We start from the raw sequence: 24045 nt of genomic DNA, 5'->3' as shown, positions 1-24045 counted from the left end.
CCAGACCAGATCCACACCTGCAACGGCTTTGGTTCATCACTTGCTCCGTCAGGGCTATGGGCCAACATGTCCACGCCACAGAATTGTTTACATATTTTGGATGTGACATCAATTATGCCTGCTGCTCTTCCTTTGACATCCTTCGACTCTGGTGCTCGCTTCATCAACCCTTTGTCAAAGAGACAGTGGGCTGCGGAATAAAGGTCTCAACTTTAGTATCACGTTGAGGAGAAGTACCGGTACATCTTGTGTGTACTCCACGGATGATATCTCTGATGCTTTTAGCAGAGGATGGGCGAAGGATCGATCCGAACATTACACACAATGTTCCAAAGGCGCATTCTAAGCTTCTGATGGTCGGCTTTGGCAACAATTTAACAATCTTGTTGACCATCTATTTTGAGGACATCCCTGCTACTGTGTCACTCTGCTCCCTCTACTGACACTTGACCACGGACGTATACATGTATAAAAAAGTGGACTTGCAACGACTTTGTATGAAATAGAAGCCAACCAGCGGCCATTTTACCGAGCCGAATACAAATGCGCGGGCTGGCTCGCTTCTATTGACGCCAGGGATTCAATGATCTCTCGCTGATTAAGATCATTACGGATCCAGATTTTTTTATATATGTCCGTGCGCCTGATAGGAAGAAACAGGCTCTCAGATCACCCTCAAGCTGATGGTCGATGGGCAAGGGGATTCCGTCCTGGACCAGCTTGGAGAAGATTCAGAGACCGACCATGCAACACTCAGCCAACCGGACCAACTTTTGACCGTGAGATGCGGGCACGGCAGTTTGAGCAGTTCGTATCCTACTGTACGGCATGGGTGATATTACGTTCGTCATAATGGATAAGAAATCGATGATGATGAGGGTGTGTATCCACAAGGCTCCTTTTCTTAGAGCTTAGCTACGACGCGGAAGGATTGAGCTGACAAGTTTTCCGTTGAAACTTAGTTTACAAAGTCATAACGATCGCCGGCAGCACGCACGATGTTAAGAAATAAACAGTTATGGACAAGACGGAGTGTAACGCTGTTTAACAAAACAATAGAAACAAAACGTGACCCACTATTCGCAAAACAGGGTGAAATAGTTTAATTGTAATTTTTTACAATTCCTCTTCCTGCTATTTATTTCCTACTTCAGACTGATTCACAGTGTATATCTGCGGTAGGCCGTGGTAAGTATAAGTAGTAAAGGTTGTGGGTTTTGCTCTTTTTAAATGAGTACTGCTATCCTTTCCAACAGCCAAGAAGCCCCTATTCTGTTTGGTATTGGAGTAGTGGGCTACAATGGTGGCATGTTCGAGATACAATTCACATCATCGGTGAAAAAACAAGACCCGGTTATTTCTGGCAGTTGAGGTGGATCTTCAGGTCCAAGGATTTCATCCGATGTCACCGAGTTTGTTTCATTCTGTTAGTCCTGAGGAGAAAGTGGTCCCAATACCTGAATGTGGTACTCGAGAGACATCGCTGTGAGTGTGTTTGTGGACCCACTACAACACCGGACGGTTGGTGAAGTTTAACATGATCCAACTTTGTCGACTATCTGCGTCCGTGGCATGTGTTTCCAGTTTCATGATGGAGTGTTTCCATATGACTTGTTAGTCTGGATAGCAAACCCGATGATTCTGACTACTCTACGAATCAAGAGTCCGGTAGCATCCAATGTCCACGCAACCAAGACTGGGGAAATTCCTAAACTTTTTGGAAAACATTCCTAAGTCGTCCCGTAAATATTCGGCATATTCGGTTGGCACCGTTGAGGTTCGGTTATTCCTGGCCGGGTAGGCCTAAGTAGGCTAGCTGTTGAACTTCCGGCCTGCGTGGTGAAAACAACCTGAGGTGAACGCACGTTTGCCATGCGAAGCAACGTGAAGTGCATTGTTTTCATCTCGCACTGACTGAATTCACGCAAAGTCACGTCCTTGATCCTACAATATTTGACTTTACACAGAAATCGAAGGTCGTCTTCGCCAGAAACAATACCAGGTGAAGTGCAGACCAATGCAGGCTTTGTGCCTGAAACATGCTCTCAGTGGAGATACACTTACAGTATTGTCCACTGGATATGGAAAAAGCCTCATTTTTGAAAAAAACACCCGGATTCTCAATTTGTTACCCTTGACCCTTGCCTCACACCAATGATAAATCTTTTTATCAAAATTATTTTAAAAATGCAACTCTCACAGGTGTCCAACCTGGACAGCAAAATGATGTTCGACATAGTCCTCTTTCATTTTCCTTCAGTTTTTAAAGGGTTGACCAATGAATTTGTGAGAAATTCTCACCCGAAGCAGACCTCCCCTAAAATGGAGCTACTGCCCGGAAAAGTAGCCATATGAAACTGCAGCTCTCTGCAAAACGGCTAAATAGTGCCACTTTCGGACCTGATTGCATCCAAAATCTTAGTATTGGAAGCTCTGTGTCCGGGCCAGAGCTTCAGTGCATTTTTTTTGTTAATCCCCCAATTCAACGTCTGTCAGAACTCCCTAATATAGAATATTTTGAGTGTATAACTGTTATTAATGAGCCCGTTGGACATATTTCTGGCCCATTTGCGTGGGTGCACCCCGACCAAAGATTTATTATCAAGAGTCGTCAGGACCGGACTAGACACCGTTGGCTGAGTTCGGACGGCTTGTTCTCGTATGTTCACGAACAGCTTGATTTGTCGTTCTCGGGTCGACCGCTGGAACGCCGGGAACGTACAATTCGTCATCGGTGGTAGTTAGTGACAAGCAACGTGGCGGCGTCCATATCGTAGTAAACTATTCAAGAGTTAATGCTTGGCCAACTGGACTGAATTCATTTCTATTAAACAGGAACAATTACTTCTGTGTTAATGTTAATTTTGCAAACTTCTTATTGTCTCCAACTTTGTAAACCATCTCTCTATTTTTTGCAGCTGTTCAAAAATCAAAGTCTTACGAGTTTTTCTGTGTGTTCCTGTAAAACCCTGACGGGGAGTTGGTATGTGATCCTGTTCCGAGAACAGTGTTCTTGAGTCGTGTTCCCGCCGTTCGAGCGCGAGAACAAGAAACCTGTGCCAAGAACACGGCGCCCGAACTCAACCCATGGGCCTCGACCTTGATCAAGAGAGGGCGCAATTTTCTCAGCAACGGTGGCTCCTTAGGTCAGAATTCGCTCATCCGAGTCGCCCAGCGCCCGAACAGTGCCAAAGCATTACCACCGGCAACCCCAAAAAAATTAAATAATGCTTCGCTAACAGGTTGTGGTAACTTCGCAGTCACAATTCGTGCACAATGTAGCCAATAACAGTGCAAAGCCATAAACCCTTCCCAGTGCCCGGTTCGAGCGCTGAGCCACTCGCGAAAAGGTTGGAAATAAACCATTCTCCAGTGCACGAACGACCTGGAAATGCACACGTCAAGGTCGCATCGCCACCAACAAAATGAACACTCTGCTTGAGGCGGATCACTGCAAATGTAAAGTTTCAACTCAATCTGACTAAGTATTTGTCCCTACGGTCATTTTAAGTACAAAGCCACACGAGTGTGTAGGCACGTGCGCATCAAGCACGACAAAGGACAAATTACACATTTTTTAACTGACCTGTTTCTGAAAAATCGGTGCTGCGTAAAAGCAGTAAGTTGTAGCAAAAAGTGTATAAAACTACGTTATTTAGAAATCGAAATGCACGTTGAGTGTAAATCAATGTCCTGTTGCGATATCGAGGACACTGTGAGCTTGGAAGGATTACGTACCAAATCTGTTAGGGTCGACACAAATCGTTTTCAAATAAGCAGTCTTCCAACGAATAAGTTCACTTAATTAAATTGAGAGAGCTATTTGTTTCATCAAATTCTTAGCAGAACTGGGAAGGATTTAGATCAAAATACTTGCCAACATTTCGACTATGTATTCATGTACATTTTTGTATTAGTTGTTTCTCATTTGTTCTGGCCTAAGGTGAACCTTCCGATGAAAGAAAGGCAGAACAATAAGTGACGGAAAGCACATAAATGTCAAACTTTTACATTTCATTTGAGTGGTCCGATTAGTAATAGATTGTAGATAAAAGTAGGAAAACTTAAAAGCAGCTGCAATTTACTCGCAAACACAATAAAAATATTGTCTATTTCCTGACAACTACATTTAAGACAGTCCTACACAAATATCAGTAGAACAATAAAGGGGAATAGCATGATCATTGTTGAGTATAGGAATATCATGTGAATTATTAGACGGTAATTTTAATTAACAGCAGCCGACATGGTCTTTTGCATGAGAAAAGAAATCTCCATTTCTGAGGGGAGAAAGTCTTCAGTCCTTCATCCTAGGTCAGCTTGGGTTCACTGGCTTTTTGCAAGAGACCCTGGATTTATTGCCTGAGTGCTTAAGCGTTTGAAAAGCTCAGTCTTTGGGATAAATTACTTCGAACACCAACCCCCCCGCTTTAAATTTCCACGGGTAGGTATTTTTAAATTTATTTATCGCCACCCCCCGTAATACATCGTTTATATAAGTTGAATTTTCCTAAAGTGGCAGCGGTCGGCGGGACTTTGTGGAAAACCTGTGTTTAAAAGTCGATGGCAGTTGTTTTGCATGTTTTCACTTGGTATTTTTGTCTTCTTGCTGTGTAATTAGCGATGTTATTGTTACTGCTCTCATATTTGTTATACTGGTTTTCATATAGTTGATGTGTAACAGATCTCGATTCCATGTATACATATATTTTCAGTTTTTTAAATTTAATGACTATGCGAGCATTAAAAGGTGCAGTTAACTCGAACTTGCAGTTGCCACATCATACTTGAATTGAACAGTTAAAGTTAAACACGGAATATTGAAAATGTACTATTGAATATCTACAAATGAAACAGAATAATAAAAATACGTTTTGCTCACGAAAATAGTTTTGAAAGCAGTGATAAGGGAAAAGGACCTTTGAACAAATTGAAGGATCCGCGCGACTTTGAAAGCGTGTTTATAAAAATCCCCCCTCCCGAAAAATTCATGGAAGCAGCAGGAATTGGTCAAAAAGTACATTTCGGAAATGCGTTGAGGTGACGGTGTAGCTGGTGCAGATAGACGCGTATGCAGTTTTCGACCTTATAGCACCCCTCTTTTAGACAAAAATTGGGAAAGGAAAAAATGGGTAAAATAATTATAAAAAATAACTAAAGTAAGTGCACCAATACCATTGTCAATAATCATGGCACGTATAATGCTTCATCATTGTTTCTGCTTGTCCAAAAAGACATTAGAAAAATCTCCGGCTTGACCCCACCCCGGAAGATTTTCTGGATCCACCCCTTTGGATGCAGAACCGTCAAAAAGTTTGGTTGCAATCAACATAGAGTTTGGATTGTCTCTGTCGTTGCAGGTGTTTCAGAGACGCCAGGACGGGTCAGTGAATTTCACCCGTAGCTGGGCCGAGTACCGCAATGGATTCGGTAATCTGACAGGGGAGTTCTGGCTGGGTAACGAGTATCTTCGCCAGCTCACCGGGGAAGGCAGATGGGAGCTGCTGGTGGAGCTGCTTGTACGTAGGCTGGACACGTCATTGGCGAGATACCTGATGTGGTACCGGACACTCAACATCACTGGGGAACAATACACCCTGCACGCCGGAGATTGTAATGAGACCCTACGCCTTCCCGTATGTGATGTCGCAATCTGCCGATCAGCTGGTACGTAAACTAATGGGCTCATCATCTTCAGTTTGTTTTGAAATTGAAATGCACGTGGAGTGGAGTTTCTGAGATACATTATAAACAACTTTAATTCTTCCAAGAATTGTGCATTTTGAGCGTTATCGTCAGTTCAGGGATTATTGATCTTTGAAATCATTGTTATTCAGTGTATGTTTCTATGTTTCAACGATAACTCTGTAACGCGGTAACATAGAAGTTCATTTAAGCTTCGTAGTGTGCTGATTCTTGGCAGCCAGTCTATTCTGTCGCCGATTAGCAAGCACATCCGTTTTATTTACACGAGCCTATAAATGTAGGATTAGAATACGTCGTGCACCTGGAAGGTCGTAAGCGCTTGCGTATTTTTGCCTGGAAGCATAATCGCTGCAAAAGGACGTATGTATGCAACTGTATTATATTAATGAAATATAAAGATTTCTTTGGAAATAGTTCCAAAAAAATTCCCAGGTCGTTTGATACCGGTAAGTTGTTCAAAGGTTGCTTAAATTTTACCCGTTTTTACTAAATAAAGAGAACGTGTTTCTTATGCCCTTTTACTGAGAACATTTTTTCTACTGTGATCATGCTTCCAGGCAAAAGGGCGTAAGTGCGCTTACGGCCTTAAGATTGATCGGACATACATGGAAAGGGTTACCAGAATAGATGAAGTCTTCCGAAAAGCAAGTATTGCCTCATACACATGCAGTATGCAAATTATGGAAACTGACGCCTGATCTACGCTTCGTATTGACAAGCAGTTTTATCGTCAGGTTGACAATAGTATGAGTTTGTTCTCTCTCGTCTTGTTTCCCGCCCGAACACTATCACAAATTATACATTTAAATCACAACATCAGAGCGTGTAATCGTTATGCCCCCTCCAATAGTGTAAGTACGGGGGGTGCGTGCAATCCAGTAGATGCCTGGCCAAAATTGCCCAAATCGCTAAGCTTAGTCCGCGGAAGCCGAAGGTCAAATTCTCGCTTCCGGCCACTTCAGACCCCATGTCCAGACATACTGCCCAGTAGCAATAAATCTTTTGATACCGCATATAGGCTTCAGATTATTTTAAACAGTGTGTATAGTATGAGCATGGAGGAACCTCCTTCCTCCATGGTATGAGCAAACTTTCAACCACGACTACATTTTAAACATTGACCTTTCCTTTCAAAATTCAAATGTTTGCGCCCATATGCAATCAAACTCACTACTCTAGAAACCACTACTCTAGAAACGAATTACGGAATCAAAACGTTTAAATTCAATTGAATATGTCCAAGGTGCCACTCTACAAATCACAGATACACAGTTTAAGGTTAACGCTGTATTTTAAGTGTTCAGGTTTTTAAATTTTATTTTCCCTTTTCGAATGATTTTGATATGATCTAATGAATAAGTTTGCTTTTTGCACTTGTAGGTCTTCACACAATAACTCTTAAAACTGCTCTTATATATTACACTTACACCACGCTCCAGTTTAGGAAGTTTTGATCGAAGTGCTTCAGATATTCATGTTAGTGACGTAGTAGCCGATCGGAATGTCAAAGTCTCTTGTCTCTGGTCAGCGCGCGCATCGATTTGAAGCATGCACGTAATTTTTTCCTCTGCAGTGCAGTGCTGCAACAGCGCCCTCCTTTGCCGCACTGCCTCAACATTTTGCAGCCAGCTCGATCTTTTACTCAAGACGATAGATCTCAAGGATATCATTTTTAAGCAATGATAGCAGACTATGGACAGTTGTTTGTTGTCAGCTTATTATCATAAAAAAAGCTGGTTTAGTTCCATGACTCGACAACGTGTGCCTGCAATTGCCTGTACAATCCCACCCTGAAGGGGGGGGGGAGTCGCGTCGCCGAGGAGTCAATTCCGCAACATCAGTCTGACCGGAGACAAACGTTTTTGTTTGGCGTTAAATCGAAGTTCAAGAACAGAATTATGCTCCATTCCATCTTGGGCTCTGCCACACTTCAAAGGATCGATAGGCTCCAAAGTTTTTGTGTGTATGAACATTGAATGAAACCTTTTGTTGCCATAGGCCTATACCAAGCTACATGGAGCATGGAGAGAATGAAATATCCGTTCCGTCTTCCCCAACGCTTTAATTTAGGAAAACAGAGCTCTTTTATCGTTATTCGTGTATTGTGTTATGAACTCAACTGTATAGGAGAAACTTTGGGCTAATGGCTTCCAGACGGATCCTGCTTCAATACTGAACTTTTCCAAGTGCCACTCGACAGTGTTGGGAGCACGTCGGACTGTCCCTGAAATTGCAAGATTCATACTAGTTGGAGACGAAGCCATTCTTCCAAGAGATTGTTTCCAGAAACAGAAAAGTGTATTTTAGGTTAGGTTAGGACCTCCTGTTGCCGCACTTTGCTGAGACTTTGGGATCCAGTGGATTCAAAAGAAAGAGAAAAAAGACAAAAAGACCTCGTAGACCCTATAGCTGCGGTTTAATCATATGTTATAAAACAAAATTATACCATTTACCTAAGGAATTACAAGTGGAAGTCGGGGGGGGGAACAATCGCCAATAAATATGTAACAGGCCTCTGTTGAACCTAAATGGTACACAAATCGTTCAATTAACTTCAGCCACTTTTTGTCTGCTCAAAAATCTGGGGAATCGAGATTCGATTAAAAAAGTGCACGTGCAGTTCTTTTTTAATTCCACTCAAACTTCCGTCTTGAAAATGCCAGTTATAGGAGACTGTTTCGGGGGACCAATTATGTCTCCGAATTAATGGATTTCCTCTGTTGTCCAACTTTGCTTTCTGTCTCTGTCTTGGCTGTGTTTTCATCATTTCCTTTCAGACGATCGTATAACTTATGGTGGGTTAGTTTTTGTGGTCCCTCGATGCCTGCATGAATACAAAAATGATGCAAACTGCTTCCTTGCTACCTTGGCCTGAGATACAAATCGAAAAAAGAAGAGGGCCTGTGTCACCGTTCTAGATAACTTTGCAAGTTTAACCTTTACTTTAAAAAACGGCAACCCCAGATCTGGACCACAACACAGAAAACGAAATAAAAGCAAAACAGATTCAAGTGCTTCGTAATACTATATTATGTCAATTCAACTTCCAGTTATTCTCTACTTTACTTTATGTACAATTCTTTATCAATACTGACTCTTTCCTAAAAAAAAAACAGCTGAAATCTGGTTTATTATATCTCAAAGTCCGATTACTTTCTTATTTCCAACTTGTTAGAACAGTTTTTAAAGCAGCTGTACTTCGCTAGCACTTTAAGTCTTTATACCGGTATATTTAAACAAAATAATTGCAACAAACGATGAGGCAGTGTCACAGTCAAATGATGTCTCCAAGGTTTGTCTAGCTGTGAGCACCTCACGGGCCAAGTAACTCAGATGCGGTAGTAGTAAACCCAGTTCTCTGGTTTTGTCAAACTGCTCGATCTCAGGTTCTGCATCTCCAGTCGGTCCATAGATCCGACTTCATAACTATGGAAGGCCACGGTAATCAAGCTTAGCCGATACTTGTGAGATGGGCTGTTGCTGGCGGGTGTCAAGACGACCAGGGCGACAATTTTATGGTCTGGGTCTGGTCATTCGGCCTAGTTTGCCGAATTCTGGTACTGGGACAAAGTAGCCTACCCAGTATTTAGAACTGACCGAAGACCTGATCTTCTGAATCAATATTTCTGTCTTTACAGTTGAAGCCGGTCTCAAACATGCTCAGAGAATTTCTCCCGATCTTCACTCTGCCAAATCCAAAATGTCTCCTCTCTCTCTTTCTCTCTATCTCACCAACCTACCTTCTCATTCTTATAATACACCACAATGAAAAACCGCAGGCGCAAACATACACTAAAGCTTAACAAGCAGGCAACTGCTACCACCCCCACAACCAAAGGCATCACAACTCGTAGCTTTTCTCTTGTAGGGTGTGCAATGTTTAGTATGTTGGAGAGGCCAAGAACACTCTCACGACTCTATTGCCATAGATCCACAGTCAACATCAAGCTACTAGATACCTCTTTCAGCCATTTCTTCAACCTTCCTATGAACATTCCATTTCTGATATGATCATACGGAGCATAGAATCACCAGCACATCGCACGGATGCCGTTCCCTTCAGCAGGGAAAGGTTGTGGATCAAACGCCTCCAGACCATGCAACCTCACGGGCCTGAACATCGAAGAAGGGAACAGCTAGTTAACAATCCTTTCCCTCTTTAGTGTTTTTGCAGATAATGCACCCCTTTTAGGGTCCGTCGCCTTTAATTGTATTCGTTCTTTGATCATTTCCTATTTTGCATGCCTTTTACGCAGTCCTTGCCCCTTTATCCAGCCACCAGTTTTCTCACCCCTTCCTTTTGCCATTCTACGTCATATTCATGCCTGTTTCATTCCTTGCTAATTCTCTCTGTCCAAGTGGTGATTTTGACTTTGAGAAGGGTTCAGCTGGGGTTGAAACGTGATGCACCCTAACGTTTTTGGTCGTGATTTAAATAATTCCAAAGGGTAACAACACACTCCATTCGAGTGAAAATTCATTCCCTCAGATTGAATACAAGGACAGGATAAATTTGAGTGAAATTTCTTCCCTCCAATAGACCGAGATTTCACTCCAGATTCCTCTGGAAAAGGGTTCATTTTCAAACCAGTTTTGTTTAAATTCAGAATTATTTTCTTTCTAAAATGTGTGGTCCTCACCTGCCAGTCCCTTAAACACACACGCACAACCAAAGATTCCGAACACTGTTGAAATAATTTTTCATTAACTAGAATCACAAAAACGTATTTGTACACTGCTCGCCGCCAGCCTTCCAATTTGAATTAGGAGCAGGACGCTCTAATTCAAAAATTGAAATTTACCGATGTCTAAATACCTTCATACAGTGTGTGGTTTAGAGATGGGTAGGGATTGTTCGGTTTGCTGGAATAGATGAAAAGGGGTTAGATTAGTTTCAGGCTGAATGGGATCATCCCTCAGTGGTACTAGTACACATTTTTGAAGTCAGTGATTGGTAAATGTATTCATCAATGCAATCCAGCAAGAGCAATTACGCGTCGGTTCGTTAACAGTAAACTGAGGAACTGTAAGAATCATTTCCAACTACAAAATGATAACGATGGCTCAATGTCAATTGAGTTTAGTTCGTGGTCACAGCCTCGCTGTTGTTTCGATGCATATACAGATGACGCAAAAACAAGTAGCGAGAACTAATTAACTTCATGGCCTATTGTAGAAGTGTGACTCTCAAAATACATGGGACAGAGACTGTCAGTTTTATACTCCACTCTCTCTTAAATTAATTTATTTCTTAATTATTTACACAGGCATAAAAAACAAACAACTTGTCAAATTATTGCTTGCGTATTTAATTCTCAACTCCTTTTACTTGATGTACCATGTTGTTGCTCCAACGGAACAAAAAACAAAACCAAAGGAAAGAAATCAGTTACTATCCTCACTTGGATGTATAATTACTCACTTCAAAATTTATAAAGAACCAATTAGGCTTCACAAATGAAAATAATCTTCAGGCTTCTTTAAAAAGACTGGTAAATCACAAATTTAAAAAGTCTTATTATGTTTCCAATACATCATGGATACATCCCTTCAACGAATCAACGGTGTAACTCCGGCTCCCAAAATACTCTGACTGCAGCCACAACCTCGGATTTCCCAGTTCTGTATTCAGGAATCAGCGGGGTTTCCGTCATCTGGAATCGTGACTTTTAAGCAGGGGTAGCACGGGTAGCAAGGGTAGTACGAGGGAATCAATCCCTGACCAATGACCATGAGTTTCTTCAGTGGAAGATACTTGTAACTCTCAGTTGAGTTCTGCTCCTTTGCTGGCCCTGACAACAACCCTCAACAGACAAGGTATCCTCAGTCCAGTTTTGACCAAGGCTGAATTTGCTGAACAGACACCTGATGTTGTGTCTGATAGGCAAAAGCTGCCTCAAGATTTTGCCTTGTGGCCAACAAGAACAACTTCTAGGATCAACGAAATCTTGTGCTATCACAGCGGAATCATTTGGCAATCTGATTCACACACTGACTCTTACTTTCCACCTCACTTTTACTACATACTTCATTCTAGCATTCTCAGACTAACTTTGAATAATAAAGGTACGGCTTTCTACCAGAGCTACATCAACTCATCTAACCAAAAGAAACAGACCAAGAAACAGGTTATCTTCCATTCTGGTTTATTGTTCCCAGTCCTAGAAAACACAATTAGTTAGTAACGAGGGGTGAGAAAAGCTCTCTCCCCCAGAGTCTACGACTGACTATACACAATACCTGCCTAATTATGAAAGGAGCCACGATAACTACACAAAAGAGTCTACACGATGGGACTCCAACTGGAGGGATGAATTCAGTGGGGAAAGTTAAACAAGAAAACTCATGGCCTAGTCAACGTAACTTGGGGGGGAGGAATAGTAAAGACAGGCTATTTGTCTACAAGGGGAATGTAAAAAGACTTAAAAAAATATAATAAAACACAAATCATCTGACACCTATACATACACGATAAAGTTAGCGGGAATATTCAAGTTAGTTCAAGTTGCAATTAGCTTTAATGCTGATAATTCCCTGTTCTCATTTCTGTTTACGTGATATGAGAAATGGAAAAAGTGTGTTATTCCACCATCTGAGCCTGACATACCAAAGATTGGAGCTTCACAGAACTGCTTATGCCTGAAACCACTCTCTACAGGTATACATATACATTAGCACAAGCAACTGAGACAATTTGTTGTCAAAAACATAAGCTAACGCGCTGAAATTCTTTCTGAATGAAAATGATGTCTTGAAACTCTGCGTGAATTTTTTTTCGTAGAGGAGACACAAATTTCATTCCTAATCAAATCGAGCTTTCAGCAGGACTGCAGGAGTGGGTAAACAGTAGTTGTAGATATTTACAAGGAATATCCCATCCACAAGTTTACAATTACTGCAAGTCATGTTGTTTTCTGCAAATTTGTTTCTCGTATGTTTGCTCTGCTTTTCTACCTGATGTTATTAACAATTCACAACGTCATCTTCTCCTAGTTTCTGTTCCTTACAGAGGCTTATTAAAGGGTCAATGCAATGCTTTGTTCTTGGACAAACTTTAACAGCTTTTCACCCCTTGGGCAATTCGTTATGTATACTTTTTACATGTGTTTGGAAGACGCGACAATAAATATATCCATTAACATAAAAGTACCAAGGCGTCAAACAATAAAAACAAAATCAAAATAATATAACTACTTGCAACTGAGGTACATGTTCAAAGGTTGTAGTAAACATTTTATTGTAAAGATCCTGAAGCAGCCGAATGAAGATATCATTGTGAACGTGTGGTTGTATGTACGCTTATCCAGTTTGTATATGATGTGTTCTTGTTGGTACATCCAGGTGACTCTCTCACGGCCATGCACAATAACCAAGACTTCTCAACCTATGACCGAGACAACGACGACGATGCTGGCAACAACTGCGCTGAGAAGCACCACGGAGGCTGGTGGTTCAATAAGTGTCAACCTACCACTGGTTTTAATTTTAATCCAGACGTGACAAGTAACCTCAATGGCGAATATTCCACAGTTATGGGTGGGTCTGACAATCCTGCTAATCTAAGATGGAAGAAGGTACCCTCGAGTGAAACAATATACACAAGTGAAATGAAAATGCGAAAAGGGTAAATGCCCGTTCGATTTCATTCATTTTGTGCAAAAGAATACTCTTGATATTGAAGCAATTATTACAGGGACTTGGCTACGCATTGAAATCTTCTTGGAATGGGAGTAGTAAGAGTTACCACATCTTATAAAGCAACGTGCTCCCCAATCAATCACTGAAGAACAAGGCAAATTGACTCGGCAGTTTATGGAGTGACTAAGATTCCTACTGGTAGCCAGTCACCCTGATCCGTCAGGAAACAATATGGGGATGACAACAATACCTTTTCACTTAATGAACCTATTTGTGTGCACCTAAAAAAGTGGGAGAGGCGGAAATGTAGAGTTTTGAGGAAATTAGAGCGAATGAAAACGAATTCGACGTTCACGCTGTCTGCTATATGCTTTGGCGACCCTATTATTTTATACTTTAATTTATAAAGCTCTGTAACTTTAAATACAAGAAATACAAAATAGGAATTTTGCTCAACGATATCACTTTTCTGTAAATACACACAAATAGATTAGCAGGTGTACAATTACCTGGCAAGCAGTAGCCTATTACGTCACTGGGCGGAACAGGAAGAAATACGGGAGTCTATGATACTCCAAATCAATTCAGATCGAGTTGTGTAAAGTGTAGTGTAAAAAATCCAGAAATCAAGCTTATAAAAGATGAAACATTAGTGTGAAGATGATAAGAAACACTTTATGGAGTAATGTACATTAATTTTGTAGTAAGATGACCAACGTGCGGTGTGATCCACAATACACTCTGCCACCAAGCGTTGCTTCAGAGTTGCTTTTACTTTTCAACTTGAGTTTCCTCATAACGCTGGTGAAAAAGTAAATGACGTAATAGCGTGTCAACTGGCAGTACTTATAGGGCCTACTTACAATGGTTTAAGGGGAATTAATAACTGAATTGAAGATTTCTTTTTAATTTTACCGGACTTGCTTTTGGCAAATCAGAGATTTACCCCTGTAAACGCAATGAAGCACTAAAAGATCACTTCATGCTGCTGTTAAGAAAAGGTTACTCCATGTCAAAATTTCCTTTGAATTCTAACTATGAAACTCGTATTCCGTCCCTTCATGTGCAGGTCATTCATTACATGTCAAATCACAGGTCAAACTGGTTTATTTTTAGTTTATGGGGTAAGTTTGGCCTGTCGGACCAATGGTTGCCATGCTATGGACCAGCATTTTGGCCAGGTTCGCCGAAATGGGGTTGAACGCCATTTTCAAATGGCCCTTATATTTTCCGTAATAAAACAGTCAAATTTGTTAATATTTGTACTGTAATAATAGTGTAAAGAATCTACCATGCCATTAATCCATGTCGATCCATCATAAAGGCAGCAGAAAAGGCTGTATTCCTTGTTATCAAGTTGCACTATTGGTTAAGGTTCTGACATTGCATTATTACTGTCTTAAATTGGCACTGTATCCGGAGTGATTACTTGGTCATTCAACTTGTACAAATATAATGCAGATATTGGAGACAGGAACAAACGTACGATACTGCAGTGTCCCTTTCACAGTCTTTGCCCTCACTTACATCTTAAGGTGTCACATTAAAAAGGTGGATACTAGAGATATTATTCTTGTAGAAATCAATGATAGCATCCCCCCGTCAGAATGCGGTTATTATAGGCGCTGCAGACTAGCTCTACAGTGACCAGTCTCTACATCGGATTCCCCTCCGATCCCATCACAGGCATTCTTGCCGTGTGATGTAGAAGAAGAAATTTCCTTCTGTAAGCAACGCAAAATCCTCTTCATGTTGACAGGGCTTATAAAGTATTCTTCATTCTTGTTTTGTATTGCTATAACACAGCCAAGCGTTAAGTAGTGAATTTTTTTTACAGATGGAAACTCGCTCTTAAGGTGTTCCATGACCATTTTCAAAAACTCTAATTGGAGTGTGATCTGTTCAGTCAGTGATGGCAGATGTTTTACCATATACTTGTACATTTAATATAAATGTATGTATAAATTTCATTGCAATATCACATTTGTGCTTCAAGTATGCAAACTCTGAGAGGACCTGGAAAACAAAAAAATATGACACCTCAATTTTTAAATATTTTGAGGAAACATATGGGTTATATTTTCATCCAAATTAAACTCGATGTCGTGTGATATACATAGTCTAATTCATGGACAACATTATTGTAAAAAATCATTCCAAAAATGACAAATTTGGATTCCCTACACAATTTACTTTCCAATAAGACACCAACATTCAGAAAATTTGGCTAAGTGATTAGGGGAATATGGTCACAATCAAAAATTGTGGTCTGTTGCTCAGAAAATGTTAGTCCAACAGGGCTAAAACTTGAAATTTTAGTTACGCCAAATTGAACCAATTTTGAGGGGGTAAAGTTTTCAATTCTAAGAGTGGATTTGACATGGAAATGACCCATATATCTAGTGATCAGATTAGAAATAAAAGAAAGGTACTGGAAATCGGCAATATCAATGTAAATACCTTAGAATTGACACGGTCTACGTGATGGTTTATCAGTCTGCTGATCACAGCTGCTGCGTCACCCTTAGAGCGCAACGCCCTTGCATGCGTCCTCCAGATTTCATTAATGTATGAACTGGTGTACTGATTTCTGTGTTGCATATACAAGGTGCTTTAGAAGAAAATCTTCATCCTAGTGTCACTCCCACAGCAGCCGCTTGAACGGAATTAAACTTAATGAAACATTCCCTATAGGTATACAAAAAATTCAAAATTGCATTTGCAAGATTTGCACCGTTTATTTTCTTGGAAATCTGCATCCAGATGGCACGACGAATGTCAATTTACTCTAATAATGGGAGTCCACCGCAGTGTAAAACCCAGTGAAACTGGCAATTATAACTGACTGGGGGAAACCCAACCGATCCGAGTGCGTGTGCTTCGAACTCCAGGTTGATAGCTTTTGCTTGCATAACAGAGTGGTGATGAAAGGGGAAAAGTGTGTCCTATTTAAGCAAGAACAGATCATAATTTCTTAATCGGCTCCCTTTGGAGCCAGCACTAATAAGAGGCTTCGCCAGGATTTGTAGCAAACTGACAAACCATCGCAGATTCAAGGTCAGTTCTGAGGTATTTTCAACAAATTGACAATTGTTTTTCCCGTTCCTCCCTTTCTTTCCTTCTTTTTTGATTTTGTTCACCCCTCCATTTTCCATAAAGGATGTCACCCCTAAACGATCCGATTTATATGAGTGCACACCCACAACTTTGCCCTGCAAATTTGCACCCCACATTGAGGTGTACCTTCAGACGAAAAGTCATTATAAAAGCACTTTGCAGTATATTGTGTTAGTTCTGTATTTGTAATTATCTAATGCTTGATCCAAGAAGTTTAAAAATAAATTAACTCTCGTAAAAGTGTAAAAGAGCTATAAAAAAGTAAAATAAAGTAGAAAATGGTATGAGTCGTTAGAGCTAGAGTACGGCAAACGCAATACACTGAATTAAATGTACAATACTCATAGGTCAACCAAAGGGAGGGGGGAGTGTAGTCAGAACCAGCAAGAGTGCTACATGTATATTTACAAATTAGTGGAAATGTGTTGAGCTCAAAATGCAACGTCTAGAATTAGCGATAGTTGCAATGAGGAGACTCCGATGGGAAGCCACAATTTCCCCAACCGTATGACTAAGCTCATCCATACGAATTAGAAATGAAAATTGGCATGCAATAAATATTGTAGTTCACTTGAATTGTAATGAAGCAATTCTGTGGTTTATGTGTTTTGTCATTTTGTCACGGCACTGCAGAGGGAACTCAAGTATGCACGGTAAACGACCAGCACTGGACAAGGCTGTGCTCCTCGACCTTGTGCCATTTTTTGGACCTATATGTACCAACCAGAGGGCGCTAACATGGCTGGCAATCTAATTCATCACGAGGTCTCAGGTCACTTGACATCTGAATATTCGGGGGCCAAAAAACTTCCTTTACTGCTGTGGTGTTTGAAAAAAATAATACAAGTGTCCTTTTGCATCCGCCAGAGCATCCTTATCATTACAATTATGTAAGTTTGATTCAATCAGACATGCAGTTTTATTGTTACGGTCATTTGAAGTTCATGGCTATATGTGTGCTAGTAGCCTACACGTGCATTGAGCAGCGATGCGTGAAAAAGTATACGTATACATGTTTGGCTGACCCGTCTCGGAGCAATGCGCACTGCCCGAAAATAGTATGTTCGATTTTTGTTTTAAAGAGTTACTTTAAAAACTGCTAAAGGTCCAGCACCTGAAACAAAAAATGCATTGCGGAAATATCGGAGAAAAATGTCGAGGGGAGGGGTTCTTTTAGGGTTAAAATTTTCCTTGCTTACGAACTACTGAGGGCGTTGTTACTGTGTTGTCCGTCAAGGACAACATCTTTCGGTTTTTCTATTTGAACAAGAAAACCAAAATTCTGCGCTTTTATAACGTCCCTGAGCTTTCTTGTTGGCTTATTGCCATGAGTTTCTTAGCCAGCAATGAATAAACAGAAAAGGAAAATTGCTGTTATGATAAAAATCAGGACGTCGAGTTGGTTTTTTTTTGTGAAAGTCAACGCACGATTGAGGTTATCTTCCCGTAATGATATTACAATTTTGCTGATATAAAATTTAAAAGGCTCCAAATGGAAAACTAGATCTTCTTGAGAACAACTACCGCATGCTGGTCGAAAAGTGGAATTCCCCATAACACGTTCCTAAGTAAAACAACCAATTATTGTTTGGGTTACCGCAATACTATTACGTGTACTGGTAGTTACGATGCTCTGAAAGTTGAGATGGCATCAGAATCAGAAAAAAGCAAACTTGCAGCACCGTTTTGTTTTTAAATTTCTGAATTTTTTAATGTTTGTTTCCAAAAAAACCCTATGCACGTGCAAGTTCATCTGAAATTGTACAATTCTTTTTTTTTTCAACAACCAGCAATTGCAGGGTACTTGCACTATCACGTCTGGTTGTACCATTACGATCTAAACGAGGGAAAAACATTGTACATGTAATTTAATAGCTGCTTTGTGATTGTACGTCGCTTCATTTGCAGCGCTTTCGCAGATCAGAACTTCAATACATTTCAGGAAATGGACCATATATATCTCCCGGTCAACGCTGGAGAGGTGTTTTCCTTAAATTTGTGGAAAGCTTGATCAACAATTAATTGGTTTGTGTCACACAGTTGAAATTTACTTCCCAGAGAATTTTCAAACATGACAGCTTGGATGGCAAGCGCACGGCCAACGAGTGCACCAACCGGGCTTGGATGCCAGGAAAATACATAAAACCAACAGAGTGTTTCGCTGACCTTTCACATTTCAAGAAACAACACAATTCCATTGCACATTGCAGCCTGTAATCATGTAGCATCAGCAACAACACAGTCACCTCGGTCACCAACAAGGCAGCACATTATGTGACACATCAGATTTATGTTCATAAAACATTCCATTTAAAAACAGGGGGCGGTACTTATATGCCCACCTTGACAAGGGCCGATTATGACAATTTTCCACATACTCATTAAATTTTCCAAATCCGCTTTGTATGGAGAAAAACATGAGCCGTTTTATAGATATGGTATCAAGTCACACTAGTGCTTTTGGAGATTGGATGACAGCTCGTAAAAAAACAAACAAACAAGGGAATACTCATTATGCCAAGAGGGAAAATAGAATACCACTCATTAATCAAACTCCTATACAGTCTGGCGTTAAATGAGAACATTTAAAATGTAGAGCCATAATGTCCTGTAAGAGATGGGGCTGCATATTGTTCCCAACTTCACCAAATTCACCAAACATCAAATAGAACTTAAATGATACACTGTGCCTACTTCTTGTAGGAGCCATTACAAAATTAATTTATAACCCTCTCTGTTCCGTATGCATTTGTTTTATATGAAAAAGAATCATATGCAACTGCTAGAATCAGTTCTTCTGGTCAAATTAATTTGATGGGGTGGAGACCACAAAACTGTTTCATCAGACATTCGGTTGTTTTTGACAACTGCAAAGAAGATACATCTAACACAACCCTTGGACATAGACCACGAAAGACGATTGTTCACACTGTAGATGGCGAGAAACTGTCGATCTTTGTACTGACCCAATGACCAAAATGAGCCCCAACTCAAGCCACTGTTTGACCCCGTTAGCAGTGCTATATGCATCTTCTGACTACGTAAGGAAACATATATTGCACCATTATAAATTATTTCTTTTTTATGTGGAATGGCCTTCGGAGGTGATTCAATTACTTTGGTATGAGAAGTTTGTGAATGGTCCGGGAGTTTAAAAAAATCGGGAGATATCGAGGGAAAATAGAATTTCACTTTTACTGACTTGTGCCACATGAGAAAGTTTTTGATGTGGAGACACGAGGCTGCATTTTTTTTTATATTGTCCCCAATTTCTCCAAGTGCACTGAACATTAAGTCGTTGAGTTCGTTCATAACCTTTCTGCATACTGTAGGCCTACATATACATGTATAATTCACTAATATACCTGTATGTATTTTCTTTTTTTTGAAAAAAAATGTACACGTCGCTGCAATTAGGTCTTGGTTAAAATTAACAGTAGATCTATTAGATCTATTAAAATAATGTGTCACCATGGAGACCAAGAACCTGAAAACATCATCAAGAGATTTGGGCGTTCTTAGAAACTGCCCTCAGACACCATGAAAGAATCCGCCACTAAAATAATTATCGACAAGTGGCGTATCCGGCGGGGGGGTACGGATTTTGTAATCAAATATGAAGAAGGGTATTTCATTTATCACATATTAGCACCAAAACCCTAAGAAAACAACACCACAATAACAAAAGTAAGGAATTCAGGGCCGTAAAGACTTCAGTTACGTTTTCTTCCCCAACATGCATAATGTTGAATATTAAGCCAGAAGCCGCATTCCCTTTTGAATTTGTCCCCCTCACGACGTTATGGGCTGGATACGCCGCTGTTACTTACTTCGTAAGGCAAGAATGCCAGAGAATACAGCACCAAGACAATTACCACAACAAACCCCAAACACAAGCCATTTTTTGGCCCTGTTGGCACTGCTTGGACGATTGCAGCTTCTAACTTTAGATAGCGAAACATAATTATACACCAGTAAACATCATGTAGTTTGTAGTAGAATGGATTTGAAGGGCAATTTGATTACTTTTTCCGGAAGTACCGGGAGATTCCTTTATCTTCCACTATTTTTCCTCTAAAATGGTCTGCTGGAAAAATGCCTATACAAAGATTTAGGCTTTTAATAAAGGGTAGTGTAATCATCGGCAGCTAAAAAACCTGATTATCGGCGAGGGTGGAGCAAAGCTGAACTTTCGTGGCAGAAACATTGGAAGACAGTACCCATACAGGTAAAAAGTCTGATAAATATGTCGTTCATTCCCATAATCTCACCTCAATGTTCGAAACAATGCATGGTTAGCTTCTGGTGCATTTATGGATGTCAATACCGTGTGGGGTGGGAACTGATACCCCCAAACCCCCCCCCCCCCCAAAAAAAAAAAAAAAACATTTATTAAGCAGTAGGCCTACCTAGCAAGGAATATGCCACTGGTGCAAAAACCATTTTTTGGCGTTTGGGTTTGGATGACAAGAAGGAGCCCAGCCCCACAGGAGAAGTTTACCTGGTAAACGTTAATCTATTTCCATCTTGTTCCATACTCCACATATGGCATCCTCTCCTGAAAGTGTTGCATTATTGATTTGGGATGAAGATGTTCTTAAACTTCAAAGCTGGTAGAAAAGGAAAGTTGTGGAAATCCCTTCCAACCAAACAATGTTTTGTCATGGATTATGCTTCGACATCGAATGTGAATACTAATGCTCCAGTATTGTCCAACCGAAATCATGGCTTGAAGGGCATTCATCCCGCGTTGACCGGTCACTTTTAATTTCAGCCTGTACAGTGATTGGTGTCCTAACAAATACAATTAAGGGTTACTTTTTCTTCTTACAAACATGTTGAAAAGTAATCGCCTTTTGAAAACCGTTCATTGTATAATATGCATCTAGTGATCGGCCTGAATAATCGGGGTGATTGTCAGCCAGCAGTAGGTACAACCCAAATGCCATACATGTTCCTTAGCAGCACAATGGGTCTTCCTTGTTTCTCTCACAGGCAACACTGGGGCATCACATTCTGAAGAATGGATAGATTTCACGCCAGTGCAGATCGTCCAGTTATTTTTCTTGTAAGTGGTGAGGGAGCTACTGGTCACTGAAGCCAATCGTTATGCTGAGGCAGAGTATGGCGGAGAAGTCACCGAGCTACCCAAGTCCTTGGTCTCCAACCACCATTCCAGAGATCGTGGCCTTTGTAGCACTACTAATGTGTCTAGGTATCAACAAGCGGCCTAACTACAATGTGTACTGGAGCAACTGGGGTCATTGTACACAGTGCCATTTATCCAACAACCACTGTCTTGCAACACGGCAATTCTCAAATTCTTCCACCTAGCTGACCGATAACCAAACAGTTCCAAGCATGGGCACTTCTCCTGACAAGCTGACAAAAGTCCGCCAATTCGTTCAGACAATAGTACCCTCGTTTCTTCATAATTACAGACCCAGCTGAAACCTTGCTCCTGACGAGCCCATGATCAAATTCCAGGGGAGACTATCATTCCAGAAGTATATGCCAAGAAAGCAAACACCAAATGAGGTATCAAGTGTTTCGCCATGAACGAATCTGAAACGGAGTACACATGCACCTGGACTGTGTACACAGGGTTACAAGCACAAACATCACGTGACGATTCGGAGACAGACAGTGTAGCTGATCATCCCTCTGCAGTTCCTCGACCCGGTCAAGTTGATTTGAAAGTCAGGGGCACTGCATCTTTGCTGATAATTAGTACACCAGCCCTGCTCTTGTTCATAGGTTAACCCATCTATGCTTTGGCTTTTGTGGAACTGTGCGATATAAACAAGACTCAAGGAATTCCTCAGTTTGCAAAACCCCTAAAAGTTTCCTATGGCTAAAGGAGATAAACCCTGCTTTTATGAAAAGTCAGGACAACTGTTTGTTGTATGATAGGATAAACAGCGTGTGACACTCTTGACAAACTATGATAACTGTAGTGTAACTAATAATCAGGTTCGATGTACAAACTCTCCTACAGGTTATCATGTCATCAGCAAACCAAATACTGTCATTGAGTACATCAATCATGTGGGAGTGTGTGTACTATGCACATGCTCACATATCGGTGAAGTGGTGGGAACGAGTATTTTGGATCTTCTAGACATATGTGATCTAAATGCAAGAATAGTGTATAATAGTCTTGACACCAATCGTAGCATATAAAATCTTGACTTTCGACTCTATCTGACCCAAGGCCTGCTGTCAATGGGGATACTTTTAGAAATTCCACTCCTGTGATTCGTTAAATCTGTCAACAATTTGCAAGTTTTTTGTTGGTTTTTATCTTATTTGAATAAAAATCCCAATTCAATCCCTCCCGGTTTTAATATTGTGGTAGAATTAAAAGAACCAGTATCAGAAAACAGAGTATTTGACGAGAAATCACAATTCTGCCCCCCTTTTAAAGTTTTGGTAGAAACGAGCAAGCATGGAGCAGAGCTTCTCCCAACATTGAAGGGGGGGGGGGGGTTGGCGTTCTGTCCAATGAAAGCAATAATTATACTTGTACTTTGGAGCGGAACACTTAATTTTTCCGGATAGTGCCAACTAATAAGAATATTCGTTTGGGAAAATTCGGTTCTGAGAACATCAAAGGCAGACTAAGTGATTAGGTTGGTCTCTACAAGTTTGTTGTAACTACTCCACTGTGTCAATGTTGGTTTATTACTCTTCGCATAGAAAGTCAGGTTATGCCCATACAATCTGCAGAGGGCAGTATGGAAGCATGTACCATATCAGGTTAGGTATTGAGCCGGTCATTTATCTCTCTGTTGGTTGGCATTCAAGGGGGATGGTACAGAGAGGGGCTGGTGCTGAAAAGGTTAATGACCCCCCCCCTTTTAAATATGGCTGTCTCATTCCTAGTAGGTAAGTTCACGATGGCTCAAGACTTATTTTGTATCATCGGTATAAATGGCTGGACCAGTATGTTTTGTCTTGCAACAAAGCACGGGCTTAATCAACATTAAGATTAGGACCAAATGGCAAATTCAAATTGGTCAGCAAAATCTTTTGTCTTGGCAGGCAGAGACCCCTTGAATGTTTTCTCTGGACTACTTATTACCAGTCAATCATTCCATGACTGTGTATGGTCTCCATTGTACATGTTTTCGGTAATTTAACTCATATTAATCATTTACGTCAAACTTTTTCCTCTCCCCTCACAACTTTCTACACCAATATCTAAAAAGAAACGTAGACGGCGTTGAGCTGTTTGACTCCTGACCCCAAAAGTCAATGACACATATTAAAGAGTCAAAATTTGGAGGCAGTATTTGTTTTTTGTTTTTTTACAATGGTCCTTGAAAGTCCTCAGTACATACATGGTATTGATATCAAGGCAACTGAAGTTTTGGTTCCCAGTCTGAAATAATTTTAATGATGGTTTTAAAATTAAGGGGATTTCAGCAGAGTGGAAAAAAATCACAGAACCGGGTCGGCATGACTGACATAGCCTGCAGAAACGGTTGATAAATCCTTCCAGGGGTATTTTAGAAGATTTCTAGTGCCACTACCAGGTCAAATGGTATCATTTGTCTCAATATTCTGTTAATTTAAAAGAGC

At 40.6% G+C, this 24045-nt stretch overlaps 1 protein-coding gene across 1 annotated transcript in view; it reads left to right on the top strand.

The window, feature by feature from the left end:
* Positions 1-24045, top strand: part of LOC147798849 (ficolin-1-like) — an 81596-nt gene that overhangs the window by 20390 nt on the left and 37161 nt on the right. Inside the window, exons 4-5 of the mRNA XM_087137539.1 lie at positions 5361-5667; positions 13048-13242. Coding sequence (XP_086993665.1) covers positions 5361-5667; positions 13048-13242 — 502 coding nt within the window. The remainder of the gene's footprint in view (positions 1-5360; positions 5668-13047; positions 13243-24045) is intronic.

Source organism: Acanthaster planci, linkage group LG06 (assembly GCF_054643075.1).
Source record: "Acanthaster planci isolate LZ-2023a linkage group LG06, COTS_SCS, whole genome shotgun sequence".
In the NCBI taxonomy this organism is placed as follows: domain Eukaryota; kingdom Metazoa; phylum Echinodermata; class Asteroidea; order Valvatida; family Acanthasteridae; genus Acanthaster; species Acanthaster planci.
This window is presented reverse-complemented; position numbering and strand designations above follow the sequence as displayed.